The sequence below is a fragment of the Bos javanicus genome, chromosome 6, assembly GCF_032452875.1.
Source record: "Bos javanicus breed banteng chromosome 6, ARS-OSU_banteng_1.0, whole genome shotgun sequence".
In the NCBI taxonomy this organism is placed as follows: Eukaryota; Metazoa; Chordata; class Mammalia; order Artiodactyla; family Bovidae; genus Bos; species Bos javanicus.
This window is the reverse complement of record NC_083873.1, coordinates 24,553,375-24,574,196: the sequence shown is the minus strand read 5'-3', so window position 1 is coordinate 24,574,196 and position 20,822 is coordinate 24,553,375. Positions and strand designations below refer to the sequence as shown.

General features: G+C 36.3%; 1 protein-coding gene across 4 annotated transcripts in view; it reads right to left on the bottom strand.

Moving 5' to 3' along the window:
* The window catches only part of EMCN (endomucin), a 127,742-nt gene extending 114,595 nt beyond the window's left edge, over positions 1-13,147 (bottom strand). For 2 of the 4 annotated variants that reach the window (XM_061419561.1, XM_061419563.1), the window contains exon 1: positions 12,906-13,140. In XM_061419561.1, the coding sequence (XP_061275545.1) occupies positions 12,906-12,975 (70 nt within the window). In that variant the 5' untranslated portion in view covers positions 12,976-13,140. Of the gene's footprint in view, positions 1-12,905 lie in introns of all 4 variants that reach the window. The other 2 variants (XM_061419560.1, XM_061419562.1) reach the window with 2 other exon arrangements.
* Between the last annotated feature and the right edge of the window lie 7,675 nt (positions 13,148-20,822).

Sequence of the window (20,822 nt, the reverse complement as noted above, 5' to 3'; positions counted from 1 at the left end):
GACAGATCATCAAAACAGAAAATTAATAACTAAACACAAGTCTTAAATGATACTTAGATGAGATGGATCTCATTGATATCTTCAGGACATTCCACCTAAATGCAGAAGAATACACCTTCTTCTCAAGTGCACATGGAACATTCTCCAGGATAGACCACATCTTGGGTCACAAATCAAACCACAAAGTAAATTTAAGAAAATTGAAATTATATCAAGCATCTTCTCTGACTACAATGCTATGAGACTAGATAACAATTACAAGAAAAAAAAAAACTGTAAGAAACAGATACATGGAGACTAAATAACACATTTCTAAATAATCAACAGGTTACTGAAGAAATCAAAAAGGGAATTAAAAAATTTCTAGAAACAAATAACAATGGAAACATGACAACTCAAAACCTATGGGATACAGCAAAGGTAGTTGTAAGAGCAATACAATCCCACCTGAAGAAATAAGAAAAATATTGAATAGACAACCTAACTTTACATCTAAAACAACTGGAAAAATAAGAAAAAAAAAAGTTAGTTGAAGGAAAGAACTCATAAAGATCTGAGCAGAAATAAATGAAAAAGAAATAAAAGAAGCATAGTAGATTAATAAAACTAAAAGCTGGTTCTTTGAGAAGATAAACAAAATTGACAAGCCTTTAGCCAGGCTCATCAAGAAAAAAAGAGAGAAGAATCAAATCAACAAAATTAGAAATGAAAAAGGGGAGGCTACAACAGACAATACAGAAATACAAAGGATTATAAGAGACTATTATGAACAACTACATGGCAATAAAATAGATAACCTGGAAAAAATGGACAGATTCTTAGAAAAGTTCAAATTCCCAAGACTAAACCAGGAAAAAATAGAAATTATGAACAACCCATTTACAAGCACTGAAATTGAAGCTATGATCAAAAATCTCCCAAAACACAAAAGCCCAGGATCAGATGGCTTCACAGGAGAATTGTATCAAACATTTAGAGAAGAGCTAATGCCTATCCTTCTAAAACTGTTTTTAAAAATTGCAGAGGAATGAACACTTCCAAACTCATTCTAAGAGGCCACCATTACTCTGATACCAAAACCAGAAAAAGACACCAAAAAACAGAAAATAAAACTGCATGCCAATATCAATGATGAACAAAGATGTAAAAATCCTCAACAAACATTCAGCAAACACAATTCAGCAACACATTAAAAAGCTCATACACCATGATCAAGTTGAGTTTATTCCAGGGATGCAAGGATTACTCAATATACACAAATAAAACAATGTGATACACCATATTAACAAATTGAAAGATAAAAACCATATGATAACAGATGCAGAAAAAGCTGTTGACAAAATTCAGCACCCATTTATGATTAAAACTCTTCAAAAAATGAGCATAGAAGGAACCTACCTCAACATACTAAGGGCCATATATGATAAGGCTACAGAAAACATTATTCTCAATGGTAAAAAACTGAAAGTATTCCCCCTAAGATCAGGAACAAGTCAATGGTGCCCACTTTCACCACTATTATTCAACATAGCTCTGGAAGTCCTAGCTACAGCAATAAGAGACGAAAAAGAGATAAAATGAATCCAGGTTGGAAAAGTAGAAGTAAAGCTCTCACTGTTTGCAGATGACATGATAGAGTACATAGGAAACCCTAAAGATACTATCAGACAATTACTAGAGCTAATCAGTGAATTTAGCAAAATTGCAGGATACAAAAATCAATACAAATAAATGACTTGCATTTCTACATACTAACAATGAAAAATCAGAGAAATTAAGAAATAAATATCATTCAACATTGCAACAGAAAGGATTAAATATCCAGGAAGAAACTTACCTAAGGAAACAAAAGAACTGTACATAGAAAATTATCAGACCCCAATGAAAGAAATCAAAGATGACATAAACAAATAGGGAGATATATATTCCATGTTCCTGGATAGGAAGAATAAATATTGTGAAAATGACTATACTACCAAATGCAATCTACAGATTCAATGTGACCCCTATCAAATTACCAATGGCATTTTTCACAGAACTATAACAAAAAATTTCACAATTCATATAGAAACATAAAAGATCCCGAATAGCCAAAGCAGTCTTGAGAAAGAAGAATGGAGCTGGAGGAATCAGCCTTCCTGACTTTAGATTGTATTACAAAGCTACAGTCATCAAGACAGTATAGTACTGGCACAAAGACAGAAATATAAACAAATGGAACAAGATAGAAAGCCCAGAAATAAACCCATGTACCTATGGATATCTTATTTTTGACAAAGGTGGCAAGAATATGCAATGGGGCAAAGACAGCCTCTTCAAAAAATGGTGCTGGGAAAACTGGACAGCCATATGTAAAAGAATGAAATTAGAACACTTCCTAACACCATACACAAAAATAAACTCATAATTTAGGATTAAAGACCTAAATGTAACACCAGAAACTATAAAACTCTTAGAGGAAAACAGAGGCAGAACACTGGAGGACATAAAACAAAGCATGATTCTCTATGACTCATCTCATAGTTTTTGAGTTATGGGAATAAAAACAAAAGTAAACAAGTGGGACCTGATCAAACTTAAAAGCTTTTGCACAGCAAAGAAAACTATAAGCAAGATGAAAAGACAACCCTCAGAATAGAAGAAAATAATAGTAAATGAAACAACTGACAAAGGATTAATTTCCAAAATATACAAGCAGCTCATACAACTCAATACCAGAAAAACAAACAACCCAATCAAAGAGTGGGGAAAAGACCTAAACAGACATTTCCCCAAAGAAGACATACAGATGGGTAACAAAGACATGAAAAGATGCTCAACAGTGCTCATTATTAGAGAAATGCAAATCAAAACTACAATGAGATATCATCGCATATCAGTCAGAATGGCCATCATCAAAAAGTCTACAAATAATAAATACTGGAGAGGGTGTGGAGAAAAGAGAACACTCTTGCACTGTTGGTGGGAATGTAAATTGATATAGCCACTATGGAAGACAGAATGGAGATCTCTTAAAAAACTAGGAATAAAACCACCATATGACCCAACAATCCCACTTCTAGGCATATACCCTGAGGAAACTAAAACTGAAAAGGACACATATCCCATTGTTCACTGAAGAACTATTTACAATAGCTAGAACATGGAAGCAACCTAGATGTCCATCAACAGATGAATGGATAAAGAAATGTGGTACCTATTCACAATGGAATATTACTCAGCCATAAAAAGGAATGCATTTGAGTCAGTTCTGATGAGGTAGATGAACCCGGAACCTATTATACAGAGTGAAGTGAGTCAGAAAGAGAAAGATAAATATTGTATTCTAACACGTATATATGGAATTTAGAAAAATAGTACCGAAGAATTTATTTACAGGGAAACAATGGAGAAACTGACATAGAGAACAGACTTACGGACATGGGGAGAGGGGAGGAGAGGGTGAGATGTATGGAAAGTGTAACATGGAAACTTACACTACCATATGTAAAATAGATAGCCAACAGGAATTTGCTGTATGTCTCAGAAACTCAAATAGGGGCTCTGTATGAACCAGAGGGGTAGAATGGAAAGGAAGATGGGAGGGAGGTTCAAAAAGGAGGTGATATATGTATACCTATGGAGGAGAAGGGGACAACAGAGGATGAGATGGCTGGATGGCATCACTGACTCGATGAATGTGAGTCTGAGTGAACTCCGGGAGCTGGTGATGGACAGGGAGGCCTAGCATGCTGTGATTCTTGGGGTCACAAAGAGTCAGACATGACTGAGCGACTGAACTGAACTGAATTGATGGCTGATTCATGTTGAGGTTTGACAGAAAACAGCAGGATTCTGTAAAGCAATTATCCTTTATTAAAAAATAAATTAATTAAAAGAAAATTAAAGAAAAAAAACCCACTGGATTTTTGGAAGGAGGGATAATTAGGGGATGTCTCATTGTGGGATAGAGGGATAGTCACAATAGCCTTGAGCTGACAACTGCAGGAGTAGCCTCAGCTCCCCAGGGTAAGTGTCTGAGAGTTCAGTATGTATGTCCTGACACTTTCTAAATTCCCTGGAGGTCTGACTTCACGGTTCGAACCACACATATACAAACACACAAACATATACACACAAAATAATTTCTTTTCCCACTTCAGTTAAAAATAAGTTCAATGTGTGATACAAATGATTTCCTGTGTTTTGTGTGTGTGATTTTTATAACTCGGGTATGATTTCAACACATGGTAATTTGAATGTGTAGCAGCCATAAACATATTTAAAGATATATGATTCAAACAGTTATAATGGGTTGGCAGTTAAAGGCCCAGCCAGTTAGAAAGAATTCTCAAATTTATGAAATGTGTTCTTCATCTGTTGATTTCATGAGTTAAATATTAGGTTGCATATTAATAACTAAATTTTAATAGTGATTTATGACCTACAAAGCATCTAAAATAGGTTTTCCACTTAGCATTTAACAGCAGTATTCTGTCAGCAATGATTGTTTTTCTCATTTTTAGATATAGAAACTGAAGATAACAAGCACATAGGATTTTGGCCCACTTTTTTTCACTTTTCACTTTCATGCATTGGAGAAGGCAATGGCACCCCACTCCAGTACTCTTGCCTGGGAAATCCCATAGACGGAAGAGCCTGGTAGGCTCCAGTCCATGGGGTCGCTAGGAGTCGGACACGACTGAGCGACTTCACTTTCACTTTTCACTTTCATGCATTGGAGAAGGAAATGGCAACCCACTCCAGTATTCTTGCCTGGAGAATCCCAGGGACAGAGGAGCCTAGTGGGCTGCCGTCTATGGGGTCGCACAGAGTCGGACATGACTGAAGTGACTTAGCAGCAGCAGCAGCAGCATACTAAGAAGCTGGATCCAAAGTTGATTCTCACATTAAGACCAAAGTTCCTTCCACCAACATATCCCACCTCTCAGAGTAATCAATGCTCAATACTTTAAGACAGGAAATCATATTTAAGAAAGTTGACAATCTCAGTCGGAAAAGTTAGAATTTTCATTAAATACATATACAATTTTGCTTATTAATTTGAGTGATTAGTTTATACATGGAGTTAAATAACTTACAAATCTTAAAGGGATACTAGATAATACACCAGTTTGTATATGTCAAATTGTGCCTGTATATAATGTGGTTAAGAACATAACTGGCAATCAAATTCCAATCCAACATCAGTTCCATTGCGAAAATTTTTTATGTGCTGATTTTTCTCTTTGTGAGAATCCACATTGTAAATATTTAAATATTTGCTGATCCTAGATTGAAATCAACTTGGCAATGAAGTAGTTTATCTAAGGAATGGGATATTATAAAATGTAGGATTCTGAGTTCTCAAGTTCAGTGAAACATAGAGTCACTATACACTGGAATACTATTCTTGGTGTTTATGTATATTACCTCACATGATCTTTCTAATGTCCCCATGAGGTAAGACTGTATTCATCCATGTTTTATAGCTGAGAAAGTTGAAGGTTAAGTAACTTGCCCAAGTTCACACAGAAAGTAAGTGGCAGAGCTGGAATTTGAATCCAGACTGTCTGGCTCCAGAAGAATTATAAATGTGACACTAGGTAATTAATTACTAATAGTTATTTCCTTTTCACTTCTTTCCTTCTCTTTTAAGTCCTATATTAGCTTCACTGATATTTATATTAGAACAAAGAACATTTTTTTCAACCAACACAATAGTGGGTAGGTAGGGAAATGCCTAAAATTTCTTTCAACTCAATCATTAATAATTAATTGAATTCAGGATATTCAGAGGCTAATTATCACTAAGTAGAAATTCTTTCATTGCAAACATTTACAAGTACTGAAGGTGTTATGAGAGGCAGCAGTGCTTTTAAATTACTCAAGTAGTGAGTCTCTACCCTTAATCTTTTCAGTTAGAAAAACTCAACTTATTGCAGTTGCACTACACTGGAGGACAGCAAGCTAGAAGGGAAATTTTGAAGAACAGTGTTCTCTGATTTTAAGCACTATCACTCTATGATAACTTCAACTCTCTCCAAGCCTCAGTGTTATAATCAGTAAAATGGAAATGATAAAACAGGCCTTGAAATGTTGTGATAGAAGGCATGTAAAGTGCCAGCCACCACAAACAGTAGATGTCAGTAGATGTTGTGACAATATTTATCTGGGTTAACTTAGACCAGACCCAGTGTGATCGCCATTCTCTGGGTTTTGACACAACTAATTTAGGTTGGGGCCAGAATATGACTGACTAAACAGAATAAAAATCACTTTACATTTCAGATGAAAGTGAAAGTATTAGTCACTCAGTCGTGTCCAACTCTTTGTGACCCCCACAGACTGTAGCCCACCAGGCTCCTCTGTCCATGGAATTCTCCAGGCAAGAATACTGGAGTGGGTAGCCACATTTCAGATGAACAGAACATTAAGAGAAAAATCAATGTCATTGACATTTTGACTATCGACCTTACAATATAATTCATTACTGACTATATAGACAGACGATTGCCTTAGAAAAGGACCTGCTTGGAATACTGTTTAACTTATTCAACAAAAGCTTTTTAGATTTTTTTTTCCTTGAAGTGAAGAGGAGGAAAGGTAGTGAATATCAATTAGAGTATCAGAGAAATTCTGGTATAATTTGTATACATTATCATCCAAACCAAAATGTTCCCATCAAAAAATTATAAATCCTGGCTTCCTCAAAAAGCAGAGCCAAACAAGGGTTTGTGTACAGTTTGTAGAGGAAAGTAATCTCAGGAAGAGTAGAGAACTAAAACGGTGAAACTGGAGCAGCCATAGAAAAGGAAAGCGTTCACTGGTCCCATTCTTCTTTTTGGCAAAGGCTAGAGTGCAAAGGCTCTTATACGTCTAGCTCAGATACACAACCGTGCCAGGCAGGGCTCTGTAAGTGAAGCATGCCTTAGGATCAGAACAACAGCAGACAGGAAAGCAAGAGATACTCATTGATGTGAGACAAGATACTGTCAAGCTACACCTGACAGGTTGCCATAGCAATGGTTAGACTAAACACATCCAGAGAGGATGTTGGTGGCTGCTTCTATTTAGAGACTCGTTATGATTATCCCTACTGATATGTCATGCCACAAGACACAAAATCTCTATTGATGTTTAGAAAACTACTTTTTTATGGTTGCTGAAATTGTGGAATCATATAGCGGCCTCTATAAATGTAACTGACATCACTAATGTTTCCTATGCTACTGCTGATGTGCAACAGTAGCAAAAAGATCTTATTTGTCAACTAAAAGAATTTCTTTAAACACTCCACAGGCATTATTATCCTAACCTGATAGAGCTATAGTGACCCACAGGAATTCGGTAACAGGAAAGGAGACATTCATTACACAGGAATTGAATGGAATGTCGCTTAGAGTAAATTCCTGCTTTGACATTCAGTGTTTAGAAAAGCATATCTCAAATTGTTCTCAAAGGTGAAGAGGAAGTTGGAAAGTAATGACCAAGACAAAAAGAATATAAAGAACTTGGATTAGACAATTACTCGCAAATTGAAGTATTTCCCTGAAGCTTGAAATACAACTTCATCAATGAAAAGGAAAGGATGGGCAATTATCCAGTAAATTAGAAGCTCTCTGAAACCTTCAGATGCTTATCTTTTTTTCCCTCAATATATAAATAATTATGATCAGCAAGATAAAACTGCCAGACAATTTGCTGACAACAACTGTTATGAATCTCTTGAAAATAAAAATTCTAGAATGACCACTTCTATTTTTAGACAGAGATCATTGATGGAAAAAAAAAAAAAAGTGGAGTAAAGAAAAAATGCAAAATAAATGGCTTGGAAACTGAATACTTTTCCCATTGAATTTGTTTCCACATTGGTTCACTCTTTTTACAATAGGTCACCCATCTCAGGTAAGTTCTATTGGTAAGTGTCTAAGAAGCAGTAATAAGTAAGATAATCTGGTCTTAATCTGTAAGATAATCTGAGAAGTAACTCAAATGTTACCTAAAATAACATATGAATTAATGATATATGATATTTATTTGATTTTCTTCCAAATTCTCTTTTGTGAACTTTGCTTTAAGAAAAAAAGCCATTTTGTATTTTTGAGACGTGAGGAGCAAGGTTTCTCCTAGAATATTTATAACTCTAAGAAAATATTACATAAAATATTTGACATCCAAAAAAGAGACAAAGCATTCAGTTGGCCAAAAATTCATTTGGGTTTTTTTATAATGTCTTACAGAAAAATCCAAATGAAGTTTTTGGCCTACCCAACAGAATCAGCTCTATTTAGATATTCTTTCTCCCAATGATTATGGTCAGAGTAGCTTATCCTTCCAGATTTGCTGTAAATTACTATCAGCTGGTACTAGGTCATCTACCTATCCCTATCATCTCCTCCGCTACAGTCTGGAAATGACTTACTTTGATAAGAAGCCCCTTTCCTTATATTTGGTGCTCACTTACATAGCCAGGAATCAAAATAATCCACTTGTTTTCATGTTATGTTCTGTGATTCATACTTGTCCATAACCTTTTCACAAGGATAAGATGTGTGGTTAGTTGCTCAGTCATGTCTGACTATATGACCCCATAGACTGTAGCCCACCAATATCCTCTGTCCCTGGGGATTCTCCAGGCAAGAATACTGGAATGGGTTGCTATGCCCTCCTCCAAGGGAATGTTCCCTACCCAGGGATCTAACCTAGGTCTCCTGCATTGCAGGCAGATTCTTTACCATCTGAGCCACTGGGAAGCCCTTTCACAAAACAAGGTCGTAAACAAGTGATTATCGGATGAAGACATTAAAAATGAAAAAAAAAAAAAGTAATATGTCATGCATTTAGGTATTCATTCAGCTTATTATATCCTTATGTTTAGAACTGTTACTACACAAGTTATAATAAATATGACCTTTACTTTCAAGGTGCTTGTAGTCTGGTAGAGGAGATATGCACACAAATGACTATGAAAATAAGTGCCACAAGTCAGTTATAAATATCAGCATTCAGAAGAGAAGTAAATTGCTTCTCTATGTTGCTAATCTTCCACTGCGCAGGACAAGACTAAAAACTCTTGGGAAACAAGTGTAAAGAACACTCATTTCTTACCATCACCTCCAGGCACAGGTGGGCAACTACCCACCAGACAAATTTAATCTATCTTTGGCCACCTCTATTTGAGTATTTTATTAGGATTTCAAACTCACCATGCCCAAAATCAAATTCACCTAAATCATTTCCTCCTATCTTTCCCCAGCCCTGGTGCCAATCTATTTCCCTATTTCTGTTATTCAAATAACTTTCTCTTTACGTCTCAGTTATTTTCTCTCATAATCAGTCAGTAATGTCAAATCACAAACTGTCTACCTCCTTAAAGCTCTTCATTGACCCTTCTTTTCATTTTATTGATTTTAATACCATTTGCACCATTTTCTTTAGTTTTTATTTATCCTGACTATAATAGTCTAATCTTTATCCTGCTGACAGATTAATCTTCTCAACTGATAGCCCCAAATATATAATTCTCATGTTCAAACACATTTAGAGTCTTTAAAATAGTTAACTATCTGAGTCAATGTTTCTAACCTCGGCATTCAACATATTCTGAGACTATATTTCCAGCACTTAACCTCTGTCCAACCTGTCACCTCCTTATATTTCTAGACAAGAACATAGTGCTTTAAAGTTCTGACTCAGAAATTTCATCCATCCAGGATCTCCAGTTTTTCAAGTTTTGTGTGAAGCCTTTGTTGATATTCCTACACTCTAAACTAAGCTAGTTGTGAATTCTCCATAAACATTATTTACTACTTAAGACTTCTAATATAATCAAACTTATAAATTGGGATTAGAGTTAGGGTTGCAGGATGAGCCAACTATGTGACTCATCCTTCTCTTCCCCCCTTCTAGGGCAAGAGTTGAGTCTTATTGATCTCTATAAGCCCCAGCATCTAGCATAGGATCTGTCTTATAGTGCATTCAATCTGTTTTTTCTCTGTGAAATAGAATGTTCAACCCCTAACAAATAAATTTCAACAAGCAGTTGAATTCATCTTTAGATACCAATAATGTGATGTTTACCCTGCTTGCAAAAGCCTTGAACATTTTAATCTTTCCTAAGTTAATGCAAAGTTCAAAGAGGCAAATGACACTTGAAAAATAAATTACTTCCAGGGCCTCCTTTTTCTTGGACTCCTTCTTCATTTAATTTTTCTCATTCCTGACAGTCAAAAACTCATCGATCTAGACTTAAAAGCCAGAGGAGCTTAAAAGCCACTGTAGGGGTCTGTTCAGTTTTAAATACAATTTAGAAAATCTTGAAAAAGAATGACAGTTCCTTTTCAGGAAGCTCCCATACATATTTCAATAGACAGCTCTCCAAATTAGAGATTGTAAAATATTATACCACCAACGAAGTAATAGAAAAAGTCACTCACTGCCATGCAGAAAGATTTCCTTGATTTTTACAAAGAGTACAAAAGACTATATTTATTTAAATCTGAGACTGACAAAAAAATTAGAAAGAAAAAGAAAAATAGTCAATTTCTCTGAAAGATCATTATTTAGGAATAAATTACCATGCCAAAAAAAAAAGCATGGACCTTCTTGACAACTTGTGAATTTAAGGCAGATGAAATGCCTCCCTCTGTACCCCTATAATCAACCCTGCTGATGAAATATGTTAAGTATTCTAAGCTTGGGGAACATATAAAGCTTTGAAATCAATGTGTTTCCGGTACAGGGGATTAGGAAAAGAACTTAATAAATCAGCTTAGGAAATGCTTCATTTCCTGTACCATATCTGGGAAGGAAAACATAAAACAGGCAGAACCAGGTGCAGCAAAATCATATACGTGGATGGGAAAATCTCTTCCAATTCCTTCTGGACCGCACTCAGCTGGTCAGTTTATGCTCTCTGGAGCTAGTGCTTCTTTTTCTAGGATAAATGGGGTAGATTTTACAGACATTTGCCTTAAATTAACAAAGACTCATTGACAGAGGCTGAAGCAGATAGTCATTATGTAACTGTTGTCTCTGCTCAAATGAAAAATTATTTCACTTGGGTTAAAAGTTCCTTAGAAAGAAGATACTACTAACAGAGAGGTTGGTATCATTGCCAGTGAGCTAACAGACCTTGGTATTTTCTTAACATGACCATAACAGAAAAAAAAAAAAAAAAAACCTGCCAGGTCATCTCTGAGTTATCCTTCACATTTCCATCTTCCTTACAATCAGGTTTTGCAGCCTGCTTCTATGGATTCTATTCCAATTTGCGTTCAAAAATACATGTAATCCAGAGTTTAACAATGCAAGGGACGTAGTGTACTTATTGATGTTTGCAGACCTGGGATGGCAAGAAGCTGAACTCAGACGTTCAGAATTTACATTGACCTGACATGTGTTTATAAGCAGTGTTTCTCATAGCACCGATTCTGATCAATCTCTCCCATGCAAACTGCAGAGTTACTTATAAGCTAGTGCACTGATTTCTGTGCCACCTCATGAATAATTTTTGTTCTGAAAAAAATCAGAACTTTGTAAATCATCTAAGCTAACTTTTGGTCTTAATACCCATTGCAACTTAAATCTGGAAGCTCCCAGATGGGCTGTAATCAATTGTATGTGACTTTATAGTGTTCGGGTATTTGTCCTAAATGTATACACATATTTTGAGAAATTAAAGATAAATATTGTTCAAGAAGGAGTGTGTTTATTTTTTCTTACATAATCACTGCAAATTGGAATTTTGTAATCAGTGGACTTTTGAAAAGAGCACATGCAAAATAAAACTAAGGGCTGTGCTGGTAGCTCAGATGGTAAAGAGTCCACCTGCAATGTGGGAGACCTGGGTTCGATCCCTGGGTTAGGAAGATCCCCTAGAGGAGGGCATGGAAAAATAAAATTAGAATTGAGGTTTTTCTTTTTTTTCCAGGGCTCCTCAGAGTCAGAATTAATGTGTCTCAACTGTGTTCTTTTATGATAGCATTTTGTATTTTGGTTTTTGCACTTATTAAATCTGTCTTGTGTTAGAATTACATGTTTATTTCTCCCAGTTGTGTATTTACCACTGTGGGCAAGGACAATGTCTTCCTCATTTTTGCATACCTTTTACTGCCGAGTACATGGTGGGAGCCTAATAAATATTGATTAAATTTAATTACTTACAGTAAATCTCTCTGGAAGGGTTAAAAGTCAAATGTAATCCTTTCTTGCAACTGGTTATTAATATAGTCAGGGCTTATATAGGTGCATATATATATATCCTTTATCTAAGTTTCAGATTCTGCAGTCAATCAGTAGGGTTTTAATGTCTATAAATTCCCTGAAATGTTATGCAAAATATTGTACATACATGTGTAGATATGTGCTATACACTTTAATCAAGTGACTCTCCTCCTTTCTCACCCTCCCCTCTCAAGATATTAAGATTCACTTCCCCAGGGAGTTTTATCCAACCTCTCAATTTATCAGAGCCAGAAAACAGTTAGGACAAATAATTGGCCAGCAACTGCAACACAGCATTTCTGATTATCACAGCCTTTCTCCATACATGATAACCTTCTTACATCTAGACTTACATCTGAAAAAAGTACATTTTTGAGAAATAGCCCATTTTTAACCAGCATATGATCCTCAGATTGTGACTTTCCAAAAAGGCTACTGTACATACTCAGCACCTTTAGGATGCCATGGAACACACTGGAAGGCCGCTGCTGCAGCAAACGTTTTCCTTCAGTGAAAACAAGCATCCTCTCTGTGGAGCCTTTTCCGTGCACTCTCCAGCCACACACACACACTCAACTCAGCAAATGCACTGCTGCATCTGCATTTCAGGGCAAACTCCCTGAAGGTAAACTGAGGCTCAGAGCGTCTGACCGGTGGTTTCTAATCCACACCATCAGAAAAACAAGAGAAAACGGTACCTGCGATTTGATCATTGCTAGAAATACTGGACAGAAGAAGACAAAAGATGGTGCCTTGAAGCAGCTTCATAGTGCCCGAGGATGGTCACAGCGGCTCCTCTCTCCAGAGTCAGGCAGGGACAACACCCTCCCAGCCTGGCAGGGCCTCAGCAAATGGAAAAGGTGTGCTGGATGTGAACAGCCACTGCCCATTCCTACTTATTTCGGAGGCTCTGATAAAGAACGGGAGGAAATGCACACACTCCCTTTGGGAGTTCAACAGAGAGGAGATTTATTGTTTCAGTCCCTTACAGGAACTCTTTTTTTTTTCCTCTTCCTTTGGCAGCCACTTGTGTTTTTGTTACTACATTATTTTGTTCTTCTTCAACAAAAAGGTCAGGATGGGTTTTGAACAGAAAGAGATCTTTCTTGAGAATGGATCATACAGGCTTTCTAACTTTTGTTTTGAAAGTGTGTTTTGGAGTGATTATAAAGGGGTGACTCGGTTTGGATAAAGAGGCTTTAACTGCCCGAGGGTTAAATTTTAAAGCAGAATTCACAAGGAATCGACTTCTCTTTTTCCAACTTGAAAGCCAAATTAGTAAAGGCCACCTTCTGGAAAGAAAGAAAGTGAAGCCGCTCTGTTATGTCTGACTCTTTGTGACCCTGTGGACTGTAGCCCACCAGGCTCCTCCATCCATGGGATTCTCCAGGCACGAATACTGGAGTGGGTTGCCATTTCCTTCTCGAAGGGATCTTCCCAACTCAGGGATCGAACCCAGGTCTCCCGCATTACAGGCAGACGCTTTAACCTCTGAGCCACCAGGGAAGTCCATCTTTTGGAGATAAGTGGAAAACTTTATGAAAGTAGATCATGCTCTGAGTAAGGGAAAAGACCTCTTATTTAATGGCCAAGGAAGTTTTTCAGGATATTTCTCATAGAATTAAGTAAAATCATGTGAATGCCCACTGGTCATTCCTAGTCTTATTGTTGGAATCTGATGAAGGAAAAGGAAAAATTACTTATAGTACTCCACAGATACTCTTCTCCAGGAAATGTGATTGAAAAGGCACTGCTGGGGTGGGTAGAATGCTCTTGTAACAAATCAGTGAGGTTGAGAGAGATGGAGTCCTTGGACCAGAATACTAATCAGGCAAGATCTTCAGTGTATCAGGGATCTCTTTGATGTTAGCAGCGATTGATTAAAGCATGTAATGCAGCCACAGTCCTGGCTAAAATCCCTGTGTGTGCCAAGTAATTCTACACTTCTCCCCAGTCACAGGCTGCATATCTAATCTCAGCCAATCATCCTTTTATATACCTTCAGGCATGAAGCCCTGTGGACAAAAGAGTGTCAATGGATCAATACTAATTCATCTGCTCCACCAAGAAAACTATTCCCAAATTACAACTCTACCTGTTCGTAAGGAGAACAGACATTTCATGGCTGCACGGCGCTGGGCAGGACTCATGACAAGAGTGGTTAGAACAAGTCACTGATCAAATCATCGTAAAACACTAGTTTGTTTTATCCTAAGTTACACCAAGTCCCAGAAGAGCCTCCAAGTGTCTATTTTGTGTATAAAACCTAATTTTACTCTCCCTTCTAAGTAATTTTCTAAAACAGACTGCCTTTGGAGTTGTTACTCAATTTAGCATATCCTGGACAGTATAAAGATAGCAATGTATGTGAATAGATGTTACATGCATTTTCCAGAAATAAATTGGGGTGTGGCCAAGAACTCACAGTGGAGACTTCACATTACCTCACTTCCTGCTCCTTGTTCTGTTTTAACTCTGGCATTTTTAGCGCTCATGGTCACTTCTTTTTTTTTTTTTTTCATGGTCACTTCTGATGTTGGTTAAAATCACTGTTGCAGGGATGCAACAAAATTTTTATTTCTTTGATTTTGATGCCTGATTGCAAGGCATTTCCGTGAAAAAAATTAGATGCCTATTAGAAGAAAGCTTGATAATAGAAAATTAGGTATATTTAAAAGATAAGTCCTGTAGCTGAGAAAAATAAAGACAAAACCCGAGAAATACTTTTTTAAATGGCTTGGCAAAAAAAAAATGGAAAACTAGGAGTAATACGGTGAGTCAGTTTCATCTTAATTGATGAGAAGGTACTTTTAAGGTAAAATAATTTGTTGAAACAGTGGTGATTGCAACAAGTTACAGAGATCAACGGCATAAAACAGAAAGCACAAACACAATCTATATACAGCTATCTACATATATACATAGACACAGATACATTGCCCATATGTGTGTGTGTGCGTCGAGAGTAGATATAGGCTAATTTAACATATAGTAAACGTGATGAGTAGAATGGATTATTTCATTAGCAATTGTTTACAATTTACAAGTGATCAATTCAAAGAAATAGAGGAAAATAACAGAATGGGAAAGACTCAAGATTTCTTAAAGAAAATTAGAGATATCAAGGGAACATTTCATGCAAAAGTGGGCACAATAAAGGACAGAAATGGTATGGATCTGAGAAGAAGAAGATATTAAGAAGAGGTGGCAAGAATACACAGAAAAACTATGCAAAAAAGATCTTCATGACCCAGATAACCATGATGGTGTGATCACTCACCTAGAACCAGACATCCTGGAATGTGAAGTCAAGTGGGCCTTAGAAAGCATCACTACGAACAAAGCTAGTGGAGGTGATGGAATTCCAGTTGAGCTATTTCAAATCCTAAAAGATGATGCTGTGAAAGTGCTGCACTCAACATGCCAGCAAATTTGGAAAACTCAGCAGTGGCCACAGGAGTGGAAAAGGTCAGTTTTCACTCTAATCCCAAAGACAAGCAATGCCAAAGAATGTTCATACTACCACACAATTACACTCATCTCACACGCAAGCAAAGTAATGCTCAAAATTCTCCAAGCCAGGCTTCAACAGTACATGGACTTCCAGATGTTCAAGCTGGATTTAGAAAGGGCAAAGGAACCAGAGATCAAATTGCGAACATCCATTGGATCATAGAAAAAGCAAGAGAATTCGAAAAACATCCACTTCTGCTTTATTGACTATGCCAAAGCCTTTGATTGTGTGGATCACAACAACCTGTGCAAAATTCTTAGAGCTGGGAATACCAGACCACCTTACCTACTTCCTGAGAAATCTGTATGAGGGTCAAAAAGCAACTGTTAAATCCAGACATGGAACAATGGACTGGTTCAAATTGGGAAAGGGGTATGTCAAGACCGTATATTGTCACCCTGTTTATTTAACTTCTATGTAGACTACCTCATGTGAAATGCTGGACTGGATGAAACACAAGCTAGAATCAAGATTGGCAGAAGTATCAGTAACCTCAGATACACAGATGACACCACCCTTATGGCAGAAAGTGAAGAAGAACTAAAGAGCCTCTTGATGAAAGTGAAAGAGGAGAGTGAAGAAGCTGGCTTAAAACTCCACATTCAAAAAATGAAGATCATGGCATCCGGTCCCATCACTTCATGGCAAATAGATGGGGCAACAGTAGAAACAGTAACAGACTTTATTATTTTGGCCTCCAAAAATCACTGCAGATGGTGACTGCAGCCATGAAATTAAAAGATGCTTGCTTCTTGGAAGAAAAGCTATGACCAACATAGACAGCATATTCAAAAGCAGAGACATTACTTTGCCACCAAAAGTCCATCTAGTCAAAGCTATGGTTTTTCCAGCAATCATGTATGGATGTGAGCGTTGGACCATAAAGAAAGCTGAGTGTCAAGGAATTGGTGCTTTTGAACTGTGGTGTTGGAGAAGACTCTTGAGAGTTCCTTGGACTGCAAGGAGATCCAACCAGTCAATCTTAAAGGAAATCAGTCCTGAATAGTCAGTGGAAGGACTGATACTGAAGCTGAAACTCCAATACTTCAGCCACCTGATGCGAAGAACTGACTCCTTGGAAAAAACCCTGATGCTGGTAAAGATTGAAGGAAGGAGGAAAAGAGGATGACAGATGATGAGATGGTTGGATGGCATCACTGACTAGATGTACGTGAGTTTGAGCAAGCTCTGGGAATCGGTGATGGACAGGGAAGTCTGGAGTGCTGCAGTCCATGGAGTCTCAAAGAGTCTGACACGACTAAGTGACTGAACAAGTTATAACCATCTTAAAAAATCAAAGTTATCTATCTACTTCAAATACCAAAATACTATCTTATATGTTAAAATTTAAATGTAAAAATCAAAATTATAACATTCTGAAAGAGAAATAGGTGTATGTAACTAGAGTAGAGAGGCTATTTTATGCATAAAACCAAAAGAAGTGTTCTTAAAAGAAAGTTTTGATTTGTTTTCTTATATAGAAAGTAAAATATTTTTGGTTCAACACACAATAAGATGAAAAGGCAAATTTTAATGCCTGTAAAAAATAATACATAATAAATATTTTAATTCTTCATATGTAAAGACCTCTTGCTAATAAATAATAAAACAATGACTCTGCACCTTAAACACAGACAAAATAACATCATCATGGAAGAAACAGAAGGCCAACAAATGGAAAAGCGTATTTATCTCAGTAGAAATCACAAAGAATGGATGTTCAAGAATATAACAATGTTCAAGATATAACATTTTTTATTTTTTGCCTTCCCAATATAATTAGGTATATTTTCTGACAGGTCCCAGTTTAAAAGAATTTAAGGAAAGTTACTGTCTTATTCTTAGTATATGATTTTTCAGGTGGTTGTAACCTGACAACATATATCAAAGTTCTTGATACACCAAAACAACATACACCTATATTAAAGAATCATACTCTTTGAACTTGCAATGATATGTTTAGGAATTTAATCTAAAAATGAAGATGCTCATTAAAGTTTATGTTATTATAAACATTTGTCAACATTAATTATTATGGAATAAGATAGAATATTTTGCCACAAAATACCAAAGAAATTGTTATGGATATGGAAACACATTCATGATATTTTGTTGCATGTTCCTGTGCATTTACATGTACATATGCGTATATACCTACACATGAATGTATATATATATATAATAGAAAATATTAATAGTGCTTATCTCCTGGTAGTGAGCTGCAGATGGTTTTTATCTCATAATTGTTTATTTTTCTTTAAAAGTTTCTCAGAGCAAAACATTATTTCTATCTTTAAACAAAACAAAGTTTTTGTATGATCTGATACTTTTTGTTTAATTTAATATTTTGACAGAATATTAATAAAACATTTTGTATTCTAACCTACTTGAATGCTTTAATTATTTGAAAGCTAGATAATTACTTAATAATCTATGGCTTAAGAGTGCTTTAATAAAAGAAAACCTGGGAAGAGACCTAAACCACCTTAACCAGAGAGATGAAAAGATGCTTTTTCTTTTTTTTCCACAATTTGTCCTCTGTATTCCTTGCTGAATCAGAAAGATAAGCTGTTGTGGGGTCACACAAAAGCAATCTCAGAACTCTTTACAAGCACTTCTTAAAGTCAGCCATTGACTTCTTTGACACTGAATAAGTTGTATAATGAAGACTCCAACACTGATGAGTGTATGTTAACTTGTGTGGTACTGAAAAGATTTATTCAGCCGTCATCATGATTGAACCCCCAAATTAAACTTCCTTTCCATACTTGATTCTTCCTCTCTGCCAGCTTGTCACTGAATAAAATAACCTAAAGAAGTAAGAAGACCAAAAAGTGATCATGAACTGGCAAAGAGCGTGAGATCTTGTGTTCAAATCCCGCCTCCTTCCTTTAGTCCTCGGTGGCTCTACTGAGTTACTCAGCCTCATTAAGTCATATTCCAGGGTCTTCTAAAATTGTATATTAAAGCAAACAAACCTTAAACTTGTAATTTAGGCTGAAATAAATTGTTTTAGATCAATGGTATATTTTCATGTTGTTAAGATTTTTAAATAAGCTGTATTATTCCAAAGTGATAACCACTTTGCAAAAAAGTATTCAGATGATGAGAGTTCCAAAATATTGTCAAGAGCAGATTAAACAGAGTCTCAACTCTTTTTCTCAGGATTTTATTTCATGTTGCACTTTTCAGATTTTTAAAAATATCAGGTCTGTTCTCTGGTATAGATAGAACCTAACAAATTATTTTTGTTACTTCCCTATCTGAAATCCCTAGTGGCTCAGATGGTAAAGAATCTGCTTGCAATGCAGAAGACCTGGGTTCAGTCCCTGGGTTGGGAAGACCCCCTAGAGAAGGGAATGGCAACCTACTCCAGTATTCTTGCCTGGAGAATTCCATGGACAGAGGAGCCTGGTGGGCTACAGTCCATGAGATCAAAAATTGTTGGAAACAACTGCGTGGCTAACACTTTCAACACTATCTAAGATGGTAACTGGAATATCTCCTGAAGGTATTGAGAAAAGAGCTGAAGATAAACAGACTCATGTACTAAAGATATTAAGTCCCTCTCCTGCAAAGCCAAAATGGATATGAGGATCAATAGTGGGTCCTGGAGAAGGGAATGGCAACTCACTCTAGTGTGCTTGCCTTGAGAATTCTATGGACAGAGGAGCCTGGAGGGCTACAGCACATGGGTTCACAAAGAGTCAGACATGACTGAATGACTAACACATTATACAACAATGCCAGTAAAATATGTTCCTCACTTCCTGTATTTCTAGTAATCAACTCCTAGTGTCTCAAGGCTAATGCTATATTATTGCTCCTCAAATGAAAAAGGAGACATGGCAAGCTGATTTTTAAAGCTTGCAAAGAACATATTTTTTACATTCTACAATTGTTGTTTACGGTTGTTCAGTCATATTGGACTCTTTGTTACTCCATGGACTGCAGCACACCAGGCTACCTTGTCTTTCACTATCTCCCAGAGTTTGCTCAAACTCATCTCTATTGAGTTGGTGATGCCATCCAACCATCTCTCCCTCTGTTATCTCCTTCTCCTGCTTTCAATCTTTCCCAGCATCAGGGTCTTTTCTGATTAGTGGGTTCTTCATATCAGGTGGCCAAAGTATTGGAACTTCAGCTTCATCATCAGTCCTTCCAATGACTATTCAATGGTTCATTACAATTTTACACTTCAACATATAAAGACAGTTCTTTCACTTCACACCAACTTGATAGGGTTCAATCTCGTAATTCTTGATATACAAGGACATAAATATGGAGGAATCATAAAAACACAGTAGCTCATAGATAAGATTTACAAAAAATTATTTTAGAACAAATTCTTAAGTCATCATTTTTCAGGAGTAACCTTGACAAATGGTGAATGAATTTGCATATCCAACAGTTGAAATGACTGCAGTTCATTATTCTGTAAAAATGTTCTCCTTTTGGACCACTCTTGTTAAAAAGTTCAATCACCATTTTTCATCCTCATGTCCCTTAAGGAGCTCTGAAAATCATTGCCATAAATTGATTTCTTTTTGTGTACAAAACTGAACTTAAGGATCTTTTCCCATTAATCATATAGATCATATTAACAAAGAAATGAGATTTTTACCAGAACTTTTGGGCAATAAATGAAAGATAAATCATCGAGTTATATCTAATGAAGCACAGGTATGGCTACTTCCTTGGAATTCTGGAATATTTAAATGAACTCAGAAATAAACAGGCAAATATAAAGTACTTCATTATTTACTCAACTTTCCATTTAGCTCAGCTTTTACTACATACTCCATGTCCAAGATTTCTGCTCTGATGTCTTATTTTGGATGTGCTGGAAATAGTATCTTAGGGAAATACTCTTTTTTTTTTATGTCAAATGACACCTAATAAAAATGAGTGAGCAGTATATGCCAAGGATTTTTTACAGATATATTTATACAAAAGTGTGATGAAAGTGAATGGCATCTCAGTGCTGTCACTGTTTATATATGTTCCATCCGGCTTAACTAAGCTACCTATTCAGATTTTGCTCCTTTTTTTCCCTACCCATTTTAGTTCTTATTTTCAGTTTAACAAATCCCTTTCGCAT